This window comes from Lactuca sativa, chromosome 6, assembly GCF_002870075.4.
Source record: "Lactuca sativa cultivar Salinas chromosome 6, Lsat_Salinas_v11, whole genome shotgun sequence".
In the NCBI taxonomy this organism is placed as follows: Eukaryota; Viridiplantae; Streptophyta; class Magnoliopsida; order Asterales; family Asteraceae; genus Lactuca; species Lactuca sativa.
Genome location: NC_056628.2, coordinates 193,000,069 through 193,018,271, shown reverse-complemented (window position 1 = coordinate 193,018,271; position 18,203 = coordinate 193,000,069). Strand labels below are relative to the sequence as shown.

At 39.0% G+C, this 18,203-nt stretch overlaps 1 protein-coding gene across 1 annotated transcript; it reads right to left on the bottom strand.

The window, feature by feature from the left end:
- Window positions 1-11,750: 11,750 nt before the first annotated feature.
- Window positions 11,751-13,238, bottom strand: LOC111879602 (1-aminocyclopropane-1-carboxylate oxidase 5). Its single transcript, XM_023876066.3, has 3 exons — window positions 12,956-13,238; window positions 12,625-12,854; window positions 11,751-12,510 (listed from the first exon to the last, which is right to left on the bottom strand). The coding sequence occupies exons 1-3, from the start codon at window positions 13,055-13,057 to the stop codon at window positions 11,910-11,912; spliced, it is 933 nt and encodes a 310-aa protein (XP_023731834.1). The 5' UTR covers window positions 13,058-13,238; the 3' UTR covers window positions 11,751-11,909.
- Between the last annotated feature and the right edge of the window lie 4,965 nt (window positions 13,239-18,203).

The following is an 18,203-nucleotide window of genomic DNA, read 5'->3' as shown; positions in this document are numbered from 1 at the left end:
TATATAAAGATGTCCTTGGTAAAATTGGCACTAGTGTGTGTACATAAAAAGGGTCAAGGTCGATTTCACTACAGAGAACCAAAGTATCCTTATTCTCAAGGTTATTCCAAGTGTTCATGGTGTTGTGTGAACCATTTGAGGTGTCACGCTTGGGGCACTAAGCACTCAAGCTTCATGAAGACAAGTTACATAAAAAAGGTATGTATTCTATCTATTTTATTACCCAAGTATCAAAGATTGTATGCTAGATAGGGTAATACCTTGGAATAATCATATTTTCATGTATAATAGAGAAAACATAGATCCAAGGTATTTAGGGTTACATGTACACTTAGGAGTGTTAGAATGCTCAAAACCCAACAAAAACCACGTGCCGTCCCTGACAATTTTGTGATGAAATCCATGGTAATCTCCTCTCACTTCCATATGGGAATGGGTAAGGGTTGCATCTTGCCGTGGGGTCTCTGATGCTTGGCCTTCACTTTCCTATAATTCAAGCACCGTTCCACAAACCAATCTATCTCCCTCTTCGTACAGGGCCACCAATAACTCAACCATAGACCCCTGTACATCTTCGTGGCCCCTGGATGGCTAGAAAACATTGACTTATGCGCCTCCTATAGAACCATCTGTCTCTCCCCACCTGATGCCAGAACCCAAACTTTAAAACACTGAGTCAACAACCCCTGGTTGTCTCTGACAAATAAGGGAATCTGCCCCCAGATCCGCTCGACCTTCCGATTCTCCTTTTTCAACCCCTCCACCTGAGCCTTCTTGATCAAATGCATCAAAGGCGAGGTGACAACCATCCTCAAGTAGATATCCCTGATAGAAGAACTCACAAATTTGAGGCTCAAGACATCGGCCACCACATTGGCCTTCCCAGGGTGGTAGAAGATCTCGCAATCATAATCATTTACCACATCCAACCATCTCCGCTACCACATATTCATATTTGACTGGTCCATCAAATACCTCAAACTATTATGGGTGGTGTAGATAGTAAATCGAACCTCATACAAATAGTGTCTCCAAATCTTGAGGGAAAAAACCATGGCCCCCAACTCCAAATCATGCGTAGGGTAGTTCGCCTCATGAGGCTTCAGCTACCTTGAAGCATAAGCAATCATGTGACCCCTCTGCATAAGAACCACTCACAAACCCAAAATAGAGGCGTCATAATAAACAACGAAATCATCCGAACCCTCAGGAAGCGCTAGAATCGAGGCCTCGCACAACTTCTGCCTCAAAGTCTCAAAAGCTGACTGCTGATTAGGATTCCACCGAGAAGTCACATCTTCTTTGTCAAATGGGTCAAAGACACTGTAATCTTGGAGAAATCTTGGATAAATCTCCAATAATACCCTACGAGACCTAAGAAACTTCAAATCCTTGGAACCTCCCATCGCATCACAACCTCGATCTTGGCCAGATCGACCAAGGCACCCTTCTGGTTAGTGATGTGCCCCAGAAATTGCACCTCATGCAAACAAAACTCATACTTGGAGAATTTGGCACAAAGCCTCTCCCTCCTCAGGGTCTCCAACACTTCTCGTATATGTTCCTCGTGCTGCGCCTTGGTCTTGGAGTAGACCAGAATATCATCAATAAATATAATCACAAAACAATCCAACATCAGCCTTCAAACTCGATTCATGAGATCCATGAGCGCTACTGGTGCATTGTTGAGCCCAAATGGTATCACCATGAACTCATAATGACCATAACGAGTCCTTAAGGATGTCTTCTATACATCACCCTCCCTGACCCTCATCTGATGGTACCCTGACCGCAAATCAATCTTGGGAAACTAAGATGCACCCTGGTGCTGGTCAAACAAATCGTCAATCATCGGGAGTCCTTAACGGTTCTTCACTGATAGCTTATTCAACTCCCAGTAATCAATGCACATTCTATGTGAATCACCCTTCTTTTTTAGCTGAAATGCGCTGCTCTTCACCACAAGAGCCTCCGCCTTGCCCTGGCGGCCATCAGTAATCCTCAAGGTGGCTGGCGTAGGCACCACCACTGCTCCTCTAGTCAATGTCGGACAATCGTCCTTTTTATGGGTGTTCTGATTGCAATGGAAGAAATCAGAGCCCTCCTGGGGCAATACTTGCTCACGTGGCCCGACTGGCCACATCTAAAACAACCTGAACCGCCACTCGACAATCCCCACTGTGCGGATTGCCGCATTTTCCCCAATGGTCCCGACCCTGCTGTCCTTTGGTGTGAGCATCTGAGGTCTTAGGCCTCTTAGCTTGGCACACTGCTGTCTGTACCTGCTTTGGCTTCTGGTTCGATCGAAACTCCAACTCAATCTCCCGCTCGAGGGCCTTCTCGATCATATCATTCAGGGTCTAGATCCCTGAAAAGCTGACAGACTCCCTGATATCCTCCCTCAGCATGTCACGGTATCGTCTTCCTCATCTTCTCATCCATAATTTATTACAGGACCATAAAATCCCTCTCCCTTATTTTGGTGGTAATTTCCGCCATGGTCTCAGTAGTCTGGCGAAGGTCCTGGAACTCCCTCACCAACTGTTGCACCTTGATAGATGGTGCAAAATCCCCATGGAATCTCTGAACAAAATCCTCCCAGGTCATTACTTCCACTGCCGTTGACCCTATAGCTCGGGTAACCTCCTCCCACCGGTCTTGTGCTCTGTCCCTCGGTAGGAAAGATGGAAATACCACATTTTCCTCCATAGGGTAATAATGTCAGCGATCCAGCGACGTCTAGCGATATGGTCCTCAACCCCAAAGAGCTCAGGATCTCTACAAACCTTGAACTCCCGGAATGAGGGAGTTCGAGCTCCAATCTGACCCGCAACAATCTCGGCTCGAAAAGACCTTAGCCTCTAATCCATCAACTCCATAATCCCCACCTTGATGGTACCAAACAACACAGGGGTAGTATCTAAGATACTGTGAGTAACCTCAACCGAAATGAACTTGCACAGACGCTCATCAATTGGCTCAACACCAGAACCCGAGCCTAAAACATAACCTGAATCTAACCTCCTCAAGTAATCATCATCATCCTCCAAACTGAAACATGACATATAAATAGTTAGCAAAGGACTCAAGGGGATTCCTCTACATAAGCCTCCTTAGAGGTTTCAGTTATGCACTCGTCTTTGGCACAAGTCCTGTGCTTCTAGTAGTATAGGCCCAATACTACCTTTCACACCTACCTGTACCTTCCTCAAGGTCAGTCCTGGTTCCTCTAAGTCACCATGCTAAAACGATAAACCAATCCTATGCTATATAGCATACACATCCTAGACTCTCCTAGGAAATCTCAACTCCCGCCACTCGCAATACCAAGAACCTCAATCAACACCACTGGTTGCCCTATGCATGCAATTCTCATATCAAGCATACTACTCATAATACATAGATATGGGTAATTTGGGAACAACTTACTTGAGATTGGCTGATCGCACACCCTTTCTTCTTAATAAGAATCATTTTAAAAGTTTAACTTCAGTTTTATTAAGAAGACTATCATTTCCTTGGTTTGAGTTCTGCAATACCCAAAAGTATACCCGAATCTCTCAAAAAAAAAAAAAACTATGATATCAACTTGTAACAACGCAAAATAATGGTGAAAAATTTTCATTTAAAACTATTAATTCCATTCGTTGTTTATACCAAAAACCATCAATCATTACAATATTCAGTTCATCAGAGTACAATTATTTTTAATGCGGAAAATCTGAGGGAGGATGCTATGCCATCACGTCAGGCCCTTCCCTTTTGAACTGGAAGTACCTAAAACCATAAACATAAACTATAAACACAAAGCTTAGTGAGTTTCCCCCACAGTACCACATACCACACATAAAAGAACATAAATGCTATGGGCCAAATCATTGTCATATAATCATTTCCTGCCATGGGCCAAACCATGGTCTTTCCGTTCAGTGCCGAGGGCCAAATACCGGTCTTGCATACAATGCCAGGGGCCAAATCCTGGTTTTTAATATAACTGCCAAGGGCCAGGTCCTAGTCTTTCATACAACTGCCAGGGGCCAAATCTTGGTCTTTCATATAATTATCAAAAGGCATCTAGCATTAGACCCAAAAAGCAATGGGTCGACATTGGTGCCTTCAACCCATGGATCCAGTGAGGAAACTCACCTCAACTGCTGAAAAACCAGATAAATGCTCGAGCTGTTGGATTGGAAAAATCCCAGCTTTTACTAAACAAACAAAGCCCTGATTAATAATTGGGACATAACCCATAGCTGAAACTCTACTTTATTTGTCCAATATCTAAGGTAAAGGGCCAATTACCATGAAATTCTATGTTCCAAGCCCAACAAGCAAAGCCCAACGATTCAAGGCCCAACATGACCAAATGATGGAACTGGGCGGTATACCCCGTGTGCCTACTAGGTATGCTCCGTTTACTCGACCAAACGAGGATGGATCACGGATGAGGTGCAATACGTGCAACGTATTGGACCTTACGCCCATTGTATGCACCCATAAGGGAAAACTAATAATAAGGTCTTAATTCCTTAAGACCCTACATCCAAATTTCATATCTGAGCTTAATAAGACCCCTAAGGCCATAAAGTTGCAAACTTTATGCCTTTGCTTGGCTACAAGAGACCCAACACTAAAAATCTTACTTGCTCAAACCTTTTCTACAACATAACTCTTGCATGGGGACAAACCAAGGTCCAAGCTTGCTTTTTTATGACTTAAAATGCCCTGAAATATCTAAAAGGACGACTTAAAGTCTTTGGAGTACCTTATACTCACAAATACATAGATTTTGGGACAAAAAAGAAGAAAATATAAGTTTAACCAAGATCTAGAACAATATGTGCCAAGGTTGGAGCTTTATACCTCCAAATGGTGCACAATGAAGAGAAGATGTTGGATCCAAAGTCTTGAGAGCAAAGCCTACTCCTTGAAGACCTTTCTTCCTTAACAAGAAAGCACACACTGTCGTTGCTAGGAAAGGAGCGGTAACATGAAGATTGTGGGTCAACTGCTTGAGCTGTTGGGTCATTTGAATAATAGGGGAGTTTCATATTTTCTCAAGTTACAGTCGATTGGGATTCAGGAATTCTTCGAGAGTGGGAGTTAAGATGAAGATTCGTTAGTCAGGGCAAGGGTTATGATTTTTAGTCGCCAACATAAGAACTCAAGGAATTGGTATGGTATCATGGGAGGTGATATGGATTATCAGGTTGGTTAAGATTTCAAGAGTATTCTTTAGGATTTCAGGAGTTGGGTGATTATTGAGTTTGGCTAGAAATGGAACACATGTATTGTTTAGCGTAGGCTATGGGCGGTTCATGCTATTTAAGGGAGATGGATCGGAGATCCATAAAGATTAAGAGGTGAGTCAACTTCGTCGAGTACAAGTGGTGGGGGGGGGGGAGGATTAAGTGGCTATTCAGATTGAGGTTGTGTTTGTGGGAGTTCAGGAAACTTCCAACTGCAGGTCGGCATCTCCATTGCTATACATAGTAGGTTATGGGATTCGAATGCGTGACCCAAACTCTTGATTGGTTGCAGGATTTGGCTCATGATGCATGCTTTTGTGATGGTTTGAGTGTAGTAAGGCCACGGGTGGTAACCATGGTTGGTGAATGCAATGTAAGATCGTGATGGTACAGGAATATTCATCAGTTTGAGGTAGACTATTATTGGAGATGGTCACGAGCGTGGAGGAGGAATTAGTTCGTTCCTTGAGCATGCCGACCATGATTTTCGATGAGTATTCTATGTGTTAGGTTGCGGACCATTGGGGGTCTGGGGCGTAGTTGGGCTTGAGTAGCTCTTGATGGGTGGGGTCCGTGTGATTATGGCAATGCAGGTTGGACCTGGAAGAGACCGTTGGGTCAAGGTTTTGGATCTTGAGTTGCAGGATCAAGTGGGTGGTCAGTGTGTGACACAGAGGGGTTTATAGGCTGGGTATCCTTGTTGTTTGGACTCTTGGGAAATTGGTGGTTGGACCAAGTGTGAGACTGTTAGTCTCTGAGATGGTTTGGGAATATTTAATTGTCGGTCAAGTGAGGGGTTGTCGGGAATTAGAAGGTGGTGGTGTGAAATGTAAGTGCAGATTTGTGGATCTCAGGTTATGAGTTAGGTATCGAATTGGTTTTTGGGTAAGATCTCGAGTCAGGTATCACGAGTGTTTTGTGCATGATTTTCACTTCAGTGGAATAAGAATTGGGGTATCTATATGCTGAGAGCATCAATCGTAGAATTCAAGGGTAATGAATGGGTTTAGTTTTGATGAAAGATTAAGCCATTGTGTTTTGTATGGGATGGTTCTATCTGTGGGAGGGCCACAACATGTTTGGAATCAGGAGAAGGTAGGTAGTTGGAGATCGGGTATAAAATGAGACCACAAATGGTCTTGTGGCATTCTTTTAGTAGTAGATCTGGTGATGAGATGGGTTGGGAAATTATCGATAGATAAGGTTCCTCTCTAGAGTCGTGTGGGGGCGATTGTGTATGTGTGCCTTTCGACTCAGCAACTGGGTAGGAGTCTAGTGTCTCAGGTAGTTGGCAGACAAGTTGGGACCATGAAGGTCTCGGCTGCTTTTGGAAATTAGCTAGGGGGCAGCAAGAGGAGTCGAAGTGGTTTCAGTGATTTGGAATTCGTGTGTGGGGTCGCTTGTTATTCGGGGCTTGTGCTAAGTCGCTTGCAGTGGGATTAAGTAATCTCAGAGTGGTTGATTGGACTCTGTTGCGCAACTCTCATTTGAGTCTAGCCATTCAAGGGATGAATCTTCTACTCGAAGGATTATCTGAGCCTTCCGTTAAGTATAAGTGTGTTGCGGGGATATTTGGTCTGTGATTCTGTTTGCTAGTGGGAACCTTAAGTTATCAGAAGTTGAGTATTCAGTTGGGTGATAAGTGGAATAGATTTAGCAATGATTCAGTATGGCAGTCCTTCAGGGAGTCAGTCTATCTTGATACTTCAGATTTTAGATTGAGTAGAGGTGTTTATGTTGCCAGGGAATTTGTCCACCTTAGGAATGTAGAGACCTGAGAGGGTTGGTTTCGATTTCCTTAAGAAGACAAGGGTATGCTTGGGGTTGTGGCCATGTTGCTCAAGTTGTAGGGTGTACCAGAGACGGCGTGGAAGGATTTCGAGCATGAAATCTAATTGAAGTGGGGGAGAGTTGTAACGCCTTGTCTCAAATCGTTCCCATTTTGGGGATGGTTTTCACGAATTGGGTATTAGTAGGCTTCAGATACTTGAGGAATTGAGTTTTGGACTCAGTTGAAGTTGGATAATGTAATTTGGATGCTCGTGTATTCAGTTTGAGTTTTGGAGCCAAAGAGTATTTCATTAATTTTCCAGCTCTGGCTTTTATGGAAAGTGGATGTTTGTTCGGGATATCTTATGGAAAGTATGAGTTAATAATGGTGAGGAGCTTCTTAATACCTTTTTAAGGATATATTGGATGGTCGAAATTAGAGTTGTATCGAGAAACTTATGGTCTTTGGAAGAATTAGGGTTTGGGAAAGTCCCTAGTACATGGGGTGTACCATGGTGGTACGCGGGGCATACTGATTCGAAGCCAGGTACGCAAGGCGTAGGGAAGAATACGCGTAGCGTAAGTGTGAATGTGGGTCGGGGTGCGAGACCTCGTATGCTGGTCGTATGAGGAGGTACGCTGAGCGTACGAGGGGCATATGGAAACCTTAATTTTTAGGGATGTACCCTATATAAGCTTAATGTTAGCCTCTCTCCTTCATTCCTAAGTCATCCCCCACCCTCTAAAAACCCTAAATCGACCTTGTAGCCTCTTCGAGGTATTCTTGAGCTATTGGGGGAGCCTTTGATGCTCATTTTGCCCTTAGGAATGAAAGAAGAGAAGTTGGAAGTTGCTTGGCTTAGTGAGAAAGCTTTGGATCCAGAATCATCACCTTATAGGGAAGCTTTTTGAGGTAACAAGTTTGCATCTTGGCTTATGTGTGATTAGATCTCTTCATGGCTAGCTTATTTTGATTTTGTCTTCTTTTTGAGATTATGGATGAGTTAGGTTGTTTAAGGGTTCATCCTTTTAGATACGAGTTTGTTTTGGTATCTCTGAGCATAAAGGTGCATGCTTTATGTGTATTATGGATCTATGTATGCATTAAGTCAACCAATAATACCCTTTTAAGCTTAAGAGATTCTTCTAGTCATGTATGAATGTAAAGTTGGCAACTTTACATGGTATTCCAGCTCAAGGAGGTCATGTTTATTTTTTGGAAAGCTTTGTCTTAATAGAATAAGTGCAACTCATGTTATGGCTGAATAAGGTGAGTACATTGGGTGTACAAGTAGGTACGCACAAATTACAAGCCTCTAAGCAAGCACGTTGTGCGTACATGCATGTACGCCATGCATACTCGGTCTGAGTGGGTATTATGAATTTGGGCTTTGGTTAGGGTTACCATTTGGGCTTGGTTGCTTGGGGCTTTGTTGGGCCATTTGAGAATGTTTGTTTTGAATTAGGGATAAGTAGTGGGCTTTAGGGTAAGGCCCAAGTAAGGATTTGGGCCCAATTTGGAAAATTGGGCCATAGGTGGGTCATGGATGATTATTGGTTTGTGGGCCTTTATGATTGAGAGTTTGGGCCTTATTCTTAGACAAATCGAGGTGAGGGTTAAAATGATCTTTTACCCCATATGTGGATTATTAGATTAGGTTTGGAAACGAATTGCTATTTGGGTGTTATTTGTTGATAGCGCGATGATTTTTACCAGATCTGCAATCAGAGAGTATCTGTGGGTTTCAGCCGTCCAAGGTGATTCTTTTCACTATATCCATGGGTTGAAGGCATTAATGCCGACCCATTATGTGTTAGGTGATATTCTAGTTGTCTCTGTGATACTTGTATGGAAGACCCTAGGGGTACCCCATGGCATTTGGATATTAGACAATGGGGGGAGCCAATGACATTCCAACTAAAGACCATGGGGGAGCCCATGTATACTATATGTATGATACATGATAATCTGTGGTTGTATATTGTATGGTATTTTAGGAAACTCACTAAGCTTTGTGCTTACGGTTTTCAGTTTATGTTTCAGGTACTCCGATTTTCAAATGGAAGAGCTCGGGATGATTGTAGAGCACACACCACATGTTTCTGCATTCTGTGAATTACTCTGATTAGATGATGTTTTGTTAAATCTTGGTTACCTTGGTTTTATGGAAAATATATGTATTAACGATTCATTAATCTAAAAACAAAAAATTTTATGTCATGATTTTCGGGTCGTTACAATATGTGAATTAAGGGGGTGTTTGGATAGCTAAAAAAAAGAGGTGCTTATTGCTTATTCCCACAATAAGCTAATTTGAGTGTTTGGATAAAATCCAGCTTATTAGGCTAAATAAGCTAATTTGAATAATCATTCCTCCCCATGCTTATTGCTTATTGCTTATTCCCACCACAAATAAGCTATAAGCAATAAACTAAAAATATAATCCAAACACCCCCTAAATGTTATTTACATGTGAATCACATGTAATTCATTTGTGATTTACATGTGAATCAGATGTAATTCAAATGCTCAAAAGTTGTTATGTTTAACAAAATCACAATACCAATATTTCTCATTTACCAAATTACACTACATATGTAATAAGAAGCAATGAAAGGTGAATAAGTTTACTCAACTGACAAAATTAAGCATAATGTCAATATACCTCACTGGTTTATATCTTTGTTTTACTAATCCGCATCTTAACAAACCAAAAAACGATTCTTATATTTCAATATTTTGTGCACTACAAGTAGCGAAAATGCAAGTCTGCAAGTTGGAGATATATCTTCAACTTACGTTTCTTCGTAACACATATTCTCAATAGTCCATGGTCCCATCCCATAACACTATTTTTGTTAACGTCCATAATATATAAGAATTGAATTTAAGAACAATTAAAGGATGGTTTTATACCTTTTATCACATAACCAGTACTAAGTTTGAATTCAATTGGCTCACCCCTTTCAAAGCTCGAATCAAAAACACTTCCATCAGAAAGTTTCTCCGATAAAACGATCACAAGTTAATGTTAGATTGAAACAATAACTTGTTATCAAGCATCTTGTGCTTACACTTGCAAATTTATACATACAAATTCATGTATTCATTAAGTGATACAGAAAAATTGAGATAATAACTCAAAAGAGTAATTAAGATGTTTCGATAATGTTGCAGATATCAATTTTGAAGAAAGCGAACCTGATACTATTGTTTATTTCTCTTGAGGAAGCTTATTCTTCCATTCTATTCTTTCATTAACCATGTTTGTTCCAAAAGCCGAGCTTCCAACTTGTGTTATTTGCTACTTACCTATGGTCTCTAGAGCTAATAAAACTCAAAGAACATCAAATATTTTCCTAAAACGAAGAAAACAAACAAGATATACAAGAAAGAGCTTGCACTTTCTTTTTATGCGAGTATTTTAGAATCAATATTCGTGCGAGCTATAAATTTTTATGCGAGTATTTCAGAATCAATATCCCTTCTCTTCCAATTAACCAAGCAAATCAATAACAATCGATTCTAATAATCGATTCCAAATTTGAATCGACTGATTAAGAGCGATATGGAATTGAAGTCGATCATCGTTTGGATATGATTGGTCGCAAATTCAACAGTGATGGATTCAATGAGTGCATCATCAGTGGAGGATTGGGATAAATATTCCATTAGAAGATTATCACGGTGGGAAGGAAAGCTCATTTGACATGAAACTGAGGATTTGATCACGGTGGGAATGAGAGTCGATTGACAAAAAATCTTCGAAAAACAAAATCATATTTGGAACGATGATTGATTCTAGATCTCGAGGTGGTGATGTTGATTTTAGGGGAAATCGACATACTCGATAAAAGAATCATCGGTGGAGGAAGTCGGAGGAGGTGGTGGAGATGATGCGACTATGTTACGATCCAACGCCTACAATGCAGGTCGTTGAAGGAAGTCGCATCGGAGAAGTCGTTTATAGGAGAACGATAGATCTGGTGTCGGGGTTGTTTGAAAGAGATGTTTTGCAAAATTCTAATCAATTAGGATATAATTAAATTATATATTGTTTTGTTTTCTATATTATCCCTAACCAGTTTAATTAAATTACCTGCATCTCTTTAGTCTTCTGCTTATTTACAAAAACGACATCATGCATTTTAGTCATCTTTTTTTTTTTATCAAACGTTCTATTTTTAGTTTTAAGTTTTTCGATAATATATAAGCTCTCTCTCTCTCTCTCTCTCTCTCTCTCTCTCTCTCTCTCTCTCTCTCTCTCTCTCTCTCTCTCTCTCTCTCTCTCTCTCTCTCTCCTCTCTCTCTCTCTCTCAATTTTAGTCCTCTTTTTTTTTTATCAAATGTTCTATTTTTAGTTTTAAGTTTTTCGATAATATATAAGTTTCTCTCCCTCTCTCTCTCTCTCTCTCTCTCTCTCTATATATATATATATATATATATATATATATATATATATATATATATATATATATATATATATATATATATATATATATATATATATATATATATATATATATTATTGTAGCTGTTGGTATCAGAAGAGGATATATATGCATTGCATTACACCTAGTATCTGAGGCCAATGACTGGTTGTCCATGTTATTTACAGGCTTACAGGTTCTTTGGGTTCATGAATCTGGCAAGGTATTAAAAATAAACTACTCCCAGACCCTACCCCTATCTTGTCCACTGTCAAAACACAATGCGAATACTATAATCTGTTACACAAGGTATATTTTAGAAAAAAAAATATAATAAGATCTGAATTAATCGTGAATGAAGAATTACACAAAAGAAAATGTAGAAAGTATACATTATCAAATATCAAGCAAAATATTGGACCCTGTATCTTGTCAATTGTTTAAAGAAATTTCCCTTGGTTAGACTGCTCTGACAGCTTTAAACCTTGGTTCTTTAGGGAGAAATTTTAGTTCACTGTATATGGACATGTAGTCGCCAAACACGAACCGGGGGTAATCAAGTTCTTTAATCTCGTCGTTCTCTTTTTCCAGAAGTTCAGTTGCAGGTGCAATGGTTGCATTATAGGACGGATTATAGAACGAAGCTATTGATCTCCTAGTTCTATCAGGCATAGCCTGTACCCTGTGCCAAACACTCTTGTATCTCCCATTGCTCAGAACTTCTACTTGATCACCAGTATTGATTACAATCGAATTGGGGAGTGGTTGAACGTCAATCCATTTACCATCTTTGAGAATCTCAAGACCTTCCACCTGTTCATCTTGGAAAAGAAGGATGATCCCTCCGGCGTCTGTGTGAGCCCTCAGACCAGTCACCATCTCAGGATGAGGGCAAGGTGGATAATGGCTGACCTTGGTCCCAAAAAACGCCGTTTCGCCTTCTCCACCATTGAAAGCCTTCTTAATGTATCCCTTGGGTAGACCTAAGTTCTCATCCATTACTTCCATCATCTTTTCCGCCAGTTCCTTCAGCTGTGCTCGGTATTCCATCATGGTTTCCCTATTATTCATTATATTCACAAGTTAAACGTTAAAGTTAAGATTAAATTTAAAAATTTAGATAGTCTTTTGTGTTATTTGTGATACATGGAAAGTAGTATTAATAGACGCTTACTTGAATCCTGGGGTCCTTGATGGCCATTCACTGTCATCCGAGAGAAGGAACACATCTTCCCAGTCGATGTTTTCCAGCTTGTCTCCACTCTTCTTTTCGACTAACTCCTTTAACCGTTTTCTGGGTGTTGAGTTGTTGAAAAAGTTTTGTTCCCTCTCTAACTTATAACACTCGGAGCTTACCTTTTTCACCCTCTCAAGAAGCTCCACAGGAATCCCATGATTCACCAACTGTAACACACAGCACAATGCAACAATCATTGCAGAAAATATATTAATAAATGTGATTTCAATTTATAATGTATATACACATGTTAAACTTAGGTGGGTACCTGAAAGAAACCCCATTCTTCACATCCATTTGCTATCTGATCCATTGTTGAAGCTCGCCCTTGGCCATTGAGCATGGAGAAGTCAATCACCGGGATCGGCATTCTTTGGAGAGAAAGTAAGGAAGGTTTGTATTGTAGTTTGAGTTTGATAATGTAAAGATGTCGTGGTAATGAATGGTTGGTTATGGTGAAGGCTATTTATAACCTGTGTTCTGTTAATCATATATGAAATATGTCAACTCTTGATATATTATAATGATTTGTAGGAGAAGGGTACGTGTTGACTGTTGAGTGTAAAGTAAGGATAATGCTTGTGGTTAGTGAGAGCATTATTAGACATTTTGCTATGCTAGCCCACATCATAAGCATTCTCTTTCTCTTTCTGGAGGGTAGTGATTGATGATAATTTAAAAAATATGAGTAAAGTTACAATCCTACCCTTAATCAACTGTTCGGACCCAATTTGTACAAAGGTGTTTTCATGGTTTGGATTCATGACTAGAGCACTTGTAAAAAGTGAACACTTTGATTACTTATAGCTGAGATGTCAACCGCAGCATCTTTATTTTCCTTAAGTACAATCTGTGTCTACTGGAATTGCAGGAGCTGTAAGTAATTAATTAAAGTACCCTCTTTCTTGTTTATGATCGAAGTATTTACCGACTTAATGTTAGTTGAGTATTCAAATCATCTTGCAAACCCCTTTTGACTTTGCTTTGTATGAACCCATGATATGGTTATGTGGTGCACATATTAAAGTGGTAAACATATACGAAGGCATAGTTTGAGGGAAAAGATAACCATAATAAATCCTTAGTCAAACCACATAAGTCTCTCTCTCTCTCTCTCTCTCTCTCTCTCTCTCTCTCTCTCTCTCTCTCTCTCTCTCTCTCTCTCTCTCTCTCTCTCTCTCTCTCTCTCTCTCTCTCTCTCTCTCTCTCCATAATAAATCCTTAGTCAAACCACATAAGACTCTCTCTCTCTCTCTCTCTCTCTCTCTCTCTCTCTCTCTCTCTCTCTCTCTCTCTCTCTCTCTCTCTCTCTCTCTCTCTCTCTCTCTCTCTCTCTCTCTCTCTCTCTCTCTCTCTCTCCCAAATATTTTTGTTCTTCAAAAACAATTTCTTTTTATACAAGTATTTCGCTTAAAGTTAAAATTACAAAATCATTCTGTATATACAGTTTGATTTTTTTAATTTTAAAAAGAAAACTGTAATAATTCAAAGAAATATTATAGGTTACGGTTTATGCGATTTTTTGAGTTGCTTAATTTTATAGCTTTTGAAAAAACAAAAAATCAAACCATTTTAAATGACTAATGATTTTTTTTTTTTAAACGAAAATTTAAGTATACGTTTGATTTTTTTGTGATGAAAAAACTATAAAAATTATTAGTGACAACATTAAATACAAGAAGAAAAGAGGGAATTTAGGAATGAAACAAATTATAGAACTTCTTATTACTCCAATCAACAATTTAAGAATGAAACAAATTAAAGAACTTCTTATTATAATGAAACATTACAACCCTTAGAATGAACCATTTCATTAGTTACAATCATAACTGTTAGACACGATACTTGCTATTAACTAACTATAACTGTTACTTAACTTTTTTTTTTTTTGGAACAACAAATCTAATCTATTCTATTCCTATATAACACTTAAATCTCCACCTATGTCTCTCACGAGACTTGAACCCTCGACCTCAAAGAGGGAGGGCAACATAGATACTGCTAGGCTAGAAGCCTTTTGGTATAACCACTACTTAACAGGAACCCATAATTACTTCATCAAGTCTTACTTAATATTTTAATACACTCCTTAAGCTAGACTTTTACAACATCAAACATACCTTTCAAAATTTTGAAATCTTTCATACTGTAATCATACAAACATCTTATACTCGCTAAGGAGAGCATCATCCAATGCCTACATCAAACAAACTTTCTTCTATCAATATTATAGCAAATTGAAAAAAAACAAACAAATTCCTGCACTTGCAAGAACAACCACCAAGATCTTTTCACTTGGTTTCAAGGCTATTCATCTTAGTCTCATATAGAGTTTCTTGAAGTTAATCTCAAACATCATCTTTTACAAGAACATTTCCTTCAATGAAGATGGTAACAAGGTTGTTTTCACTAATTAACATACCTTTTATTAACTTCACGCATCATCAATCTCTCCAAAATTTTCTCACTTTGTTTCATCATACACCAATAATTGCAACAATCAACCAAAATTTGTCTTCACAAAGAACTAATGAGTTTTCATATATCTTTGTAGCTCTTCAGAGCAGCTTCAAAGTTCAAAAATTGGGCTTTTGCGACCACATGAAAAGCTGCCATTGAAGACCCGACTAGTTGCTCACACCAAAGCAACATCACCATGCTTCATGCTTTATTGTAAAAACATAATAAAATATGCATACACATACATTTTTTTGACCATAGTACCTTCCTTTGAACTAAGAAGATATGATACCTCATGCTTTTATTTTGACCATGTTATGTCCAAAGTAATTGTTGCAATACTTTTTTTAAATAAATAAATAAATAAATTAGTAAATAAGCCCATGATTCTTCTTTCATGATAACATATGCATGAAAGGCACATGATTTAATGAAAAATTACAGAAACCATCGTCTATGGGGTTACCCACATGCTTGTACTTTGGATTGCTTTGTATAATAAGACCACCTTTCCCTGTTGATATTTTTGACATCATCTCTCATACATACATACATATCTTGTGTTTTCTTCTATAAAGTTACTGTTAGGAAGTAATGTGGATACAACACGAGACCAAACGCATACAAGACACAATATTTATGTAGTTCGGTCAAAGTGACCTATGCCCATGGGCAGTAAGTGGGTCTTTTTTTATTTTATTTAAGAGCCCTCATACAAAATTTACAAGTACAATTCAATAGAGTTTCACATATCACTCTAAAATTTGTAACATCCTATTTTGGGTTGTTCTGTGATTCAAGGTTGTAGGCTGTAATTCGAGCATGAGAAGGTTTTGAGGTTGTAAAGAAGAATGGTTTAGACCCTTTTTAGATACGGGTAAGGTAGGTTGTGTGATAAAAGAGTTCAGTTTGTGCTTTACAGCCCAAGCATATCAATAAAGGCATTGGTGTAACGCTTGGTTCCTGATATGTATTCATTTTTATATAGCAACTTGACGAGTTGGAGGCTCCAAAATCGTTGAGTAGAGATGTGTTGGACCGCGGGTTTTGGTGACTAACTAGATGAGTTGGGAGGTCTCAACTCGATGAGTTGGCTGGGTAAAATGAAACCCTAATTCCAAATTTTTGCATCCTATTTAAACACCTTAATCCCAAGGTGTTGGCCTCATTTCCAGCCTCCACTATCCTAACCCTAAATCTCGAAACCCTAAAGCTATTTTGAGTGATTGTGAGCCATTTTGGGTGCTTTTAGTGTGTGTTGAATCCATTGGAAGAAGGAAAAGCTTGAAGACACAAAAAGGAGCTTATAGATCCAGAATCCTTGCCTCATCCATGACACTTTTCTGTTATAAAGCTTGAACCATGCCTTGTGGTTGTTTAGATCTTCTTTTAGAGTTATTTTGTTTGGTTTTGCCCAAATATGAAGGTCCTTGGGAGTTAGACGTCCCGAATGGGTTAACACTTCAGATCTAGGGTCTTGAGGGGTTTTCATGGCATAAAGGTCCCAACTTTATGGCCATGGGAGTCCCATGCAACCTTTAGACCATCATTTCAGCCTTTTGGAGTTTCTAATGGGCATGCATGTAGAGAAAGCTGGAACATTACATGATCTTTTTGTCCCTAGAGTACAGATCTATGACCTCATGGTCTATCTGTTGGATTAATGTCTGATTCCATAACTATAATTGGTAAAACTTGACCCGACTCGGCATGATCCATTTGGGTTGCATGGCATCGGGACATTTGGATAGACCGTTTTGTGAGAATAAGAAATTTGTGACATATTAATATATAATAAGTTCTAATATATTAATATGAAATCAAGTTATTTAATTATTATTGATCAATAATTAATTTGGACTTAATTTAGTGATTAAAAGAGACTATTTAAATATATGGGGATTGATTGTGTAAATCATTCATTTTTATATCTGTGAGCTTATGATCCAAGATTCCTCATGTTGGGTTTAATCCATGTGGTGGCCCATGGATACTCCATGGAGGTTAAAACCCACGGAGCATATGGAATGGGTAAAGTCATGGGTTACATGGTGTAACCCTAATGTGCACACTATATAAGGACCCCTTTAGCTCAAGAAATTGGCACAAGTGATACATATGTGAGGGCTAGTCAATTTGAGCTTGGAGTGTCTTCTTCTCATGGTTATTCCAAGTGTTCATGGTGTTGTGTGAACCATTTGAGGTGTCACACTTGGGGCACTAGGCACTCAAGCTTCATGAAGATAAGTTACAACTACAAGGTATGTATTATATCTAGTTTTTGTTATCCTAGTACATAAGATTGTATGCTAGATAGAGTAATACCTTGGAATATTCATATTTGCATGTATAATAGAGAAAACATATATCCAAGGTATTTAGGGTTGCATGTACACTTAGGAGTGTTAGTATGCTCAAAACCCAACACTATCTTGTAGTTTTGGTGGTTTTTGGATTAAGACTATGGCCTTTTTGGGTTAGGGTTTGAGATTAATCTCTTTAGGAAAGGTATTAATAGGTAAAGTTGGAAAGTATACCCTTCTAGAGGCATTTGTAGTCTAGATCTGGAGTATAGGAAGTAGATATGAAGAATAATGGCTTAATGCATTAAAAATGGTTAACAGACTGAGGAACTCGACGAGTTCATGGAAGAACTCAATGAGTTGTATGAGAATTTCCAATTATGTTGAAAAGGAAGAACTCGATGAGTTGGATCGCGCTGTGATTCATGGAAACTCGGCGAGTTGAAAGGCAACTTGACGAGTTGAGTCAATTCAGAGCGTTGAATTTGACTTGAGTTTGACTTTGACTTTGAACAAAGTTGAGCCTTAAGGGGTTATGAGTATGAATGGGTACTTAAGGAAATCTTTTATGTTTAGGGGATTGAGTTTGGTTGATATTCGGAGCCGGGGACTGTTCAACTACTTTCCAGTGTTCGAGGTGACTTACCTTCCCTATATCAGTGGGTCGAAGGCACTAATGCCGGCTCACTTGTTGTTGTTATATTTAGATGATTGTCTTTATGATAATTGTATGGTATGCCACTATCTGTTGTG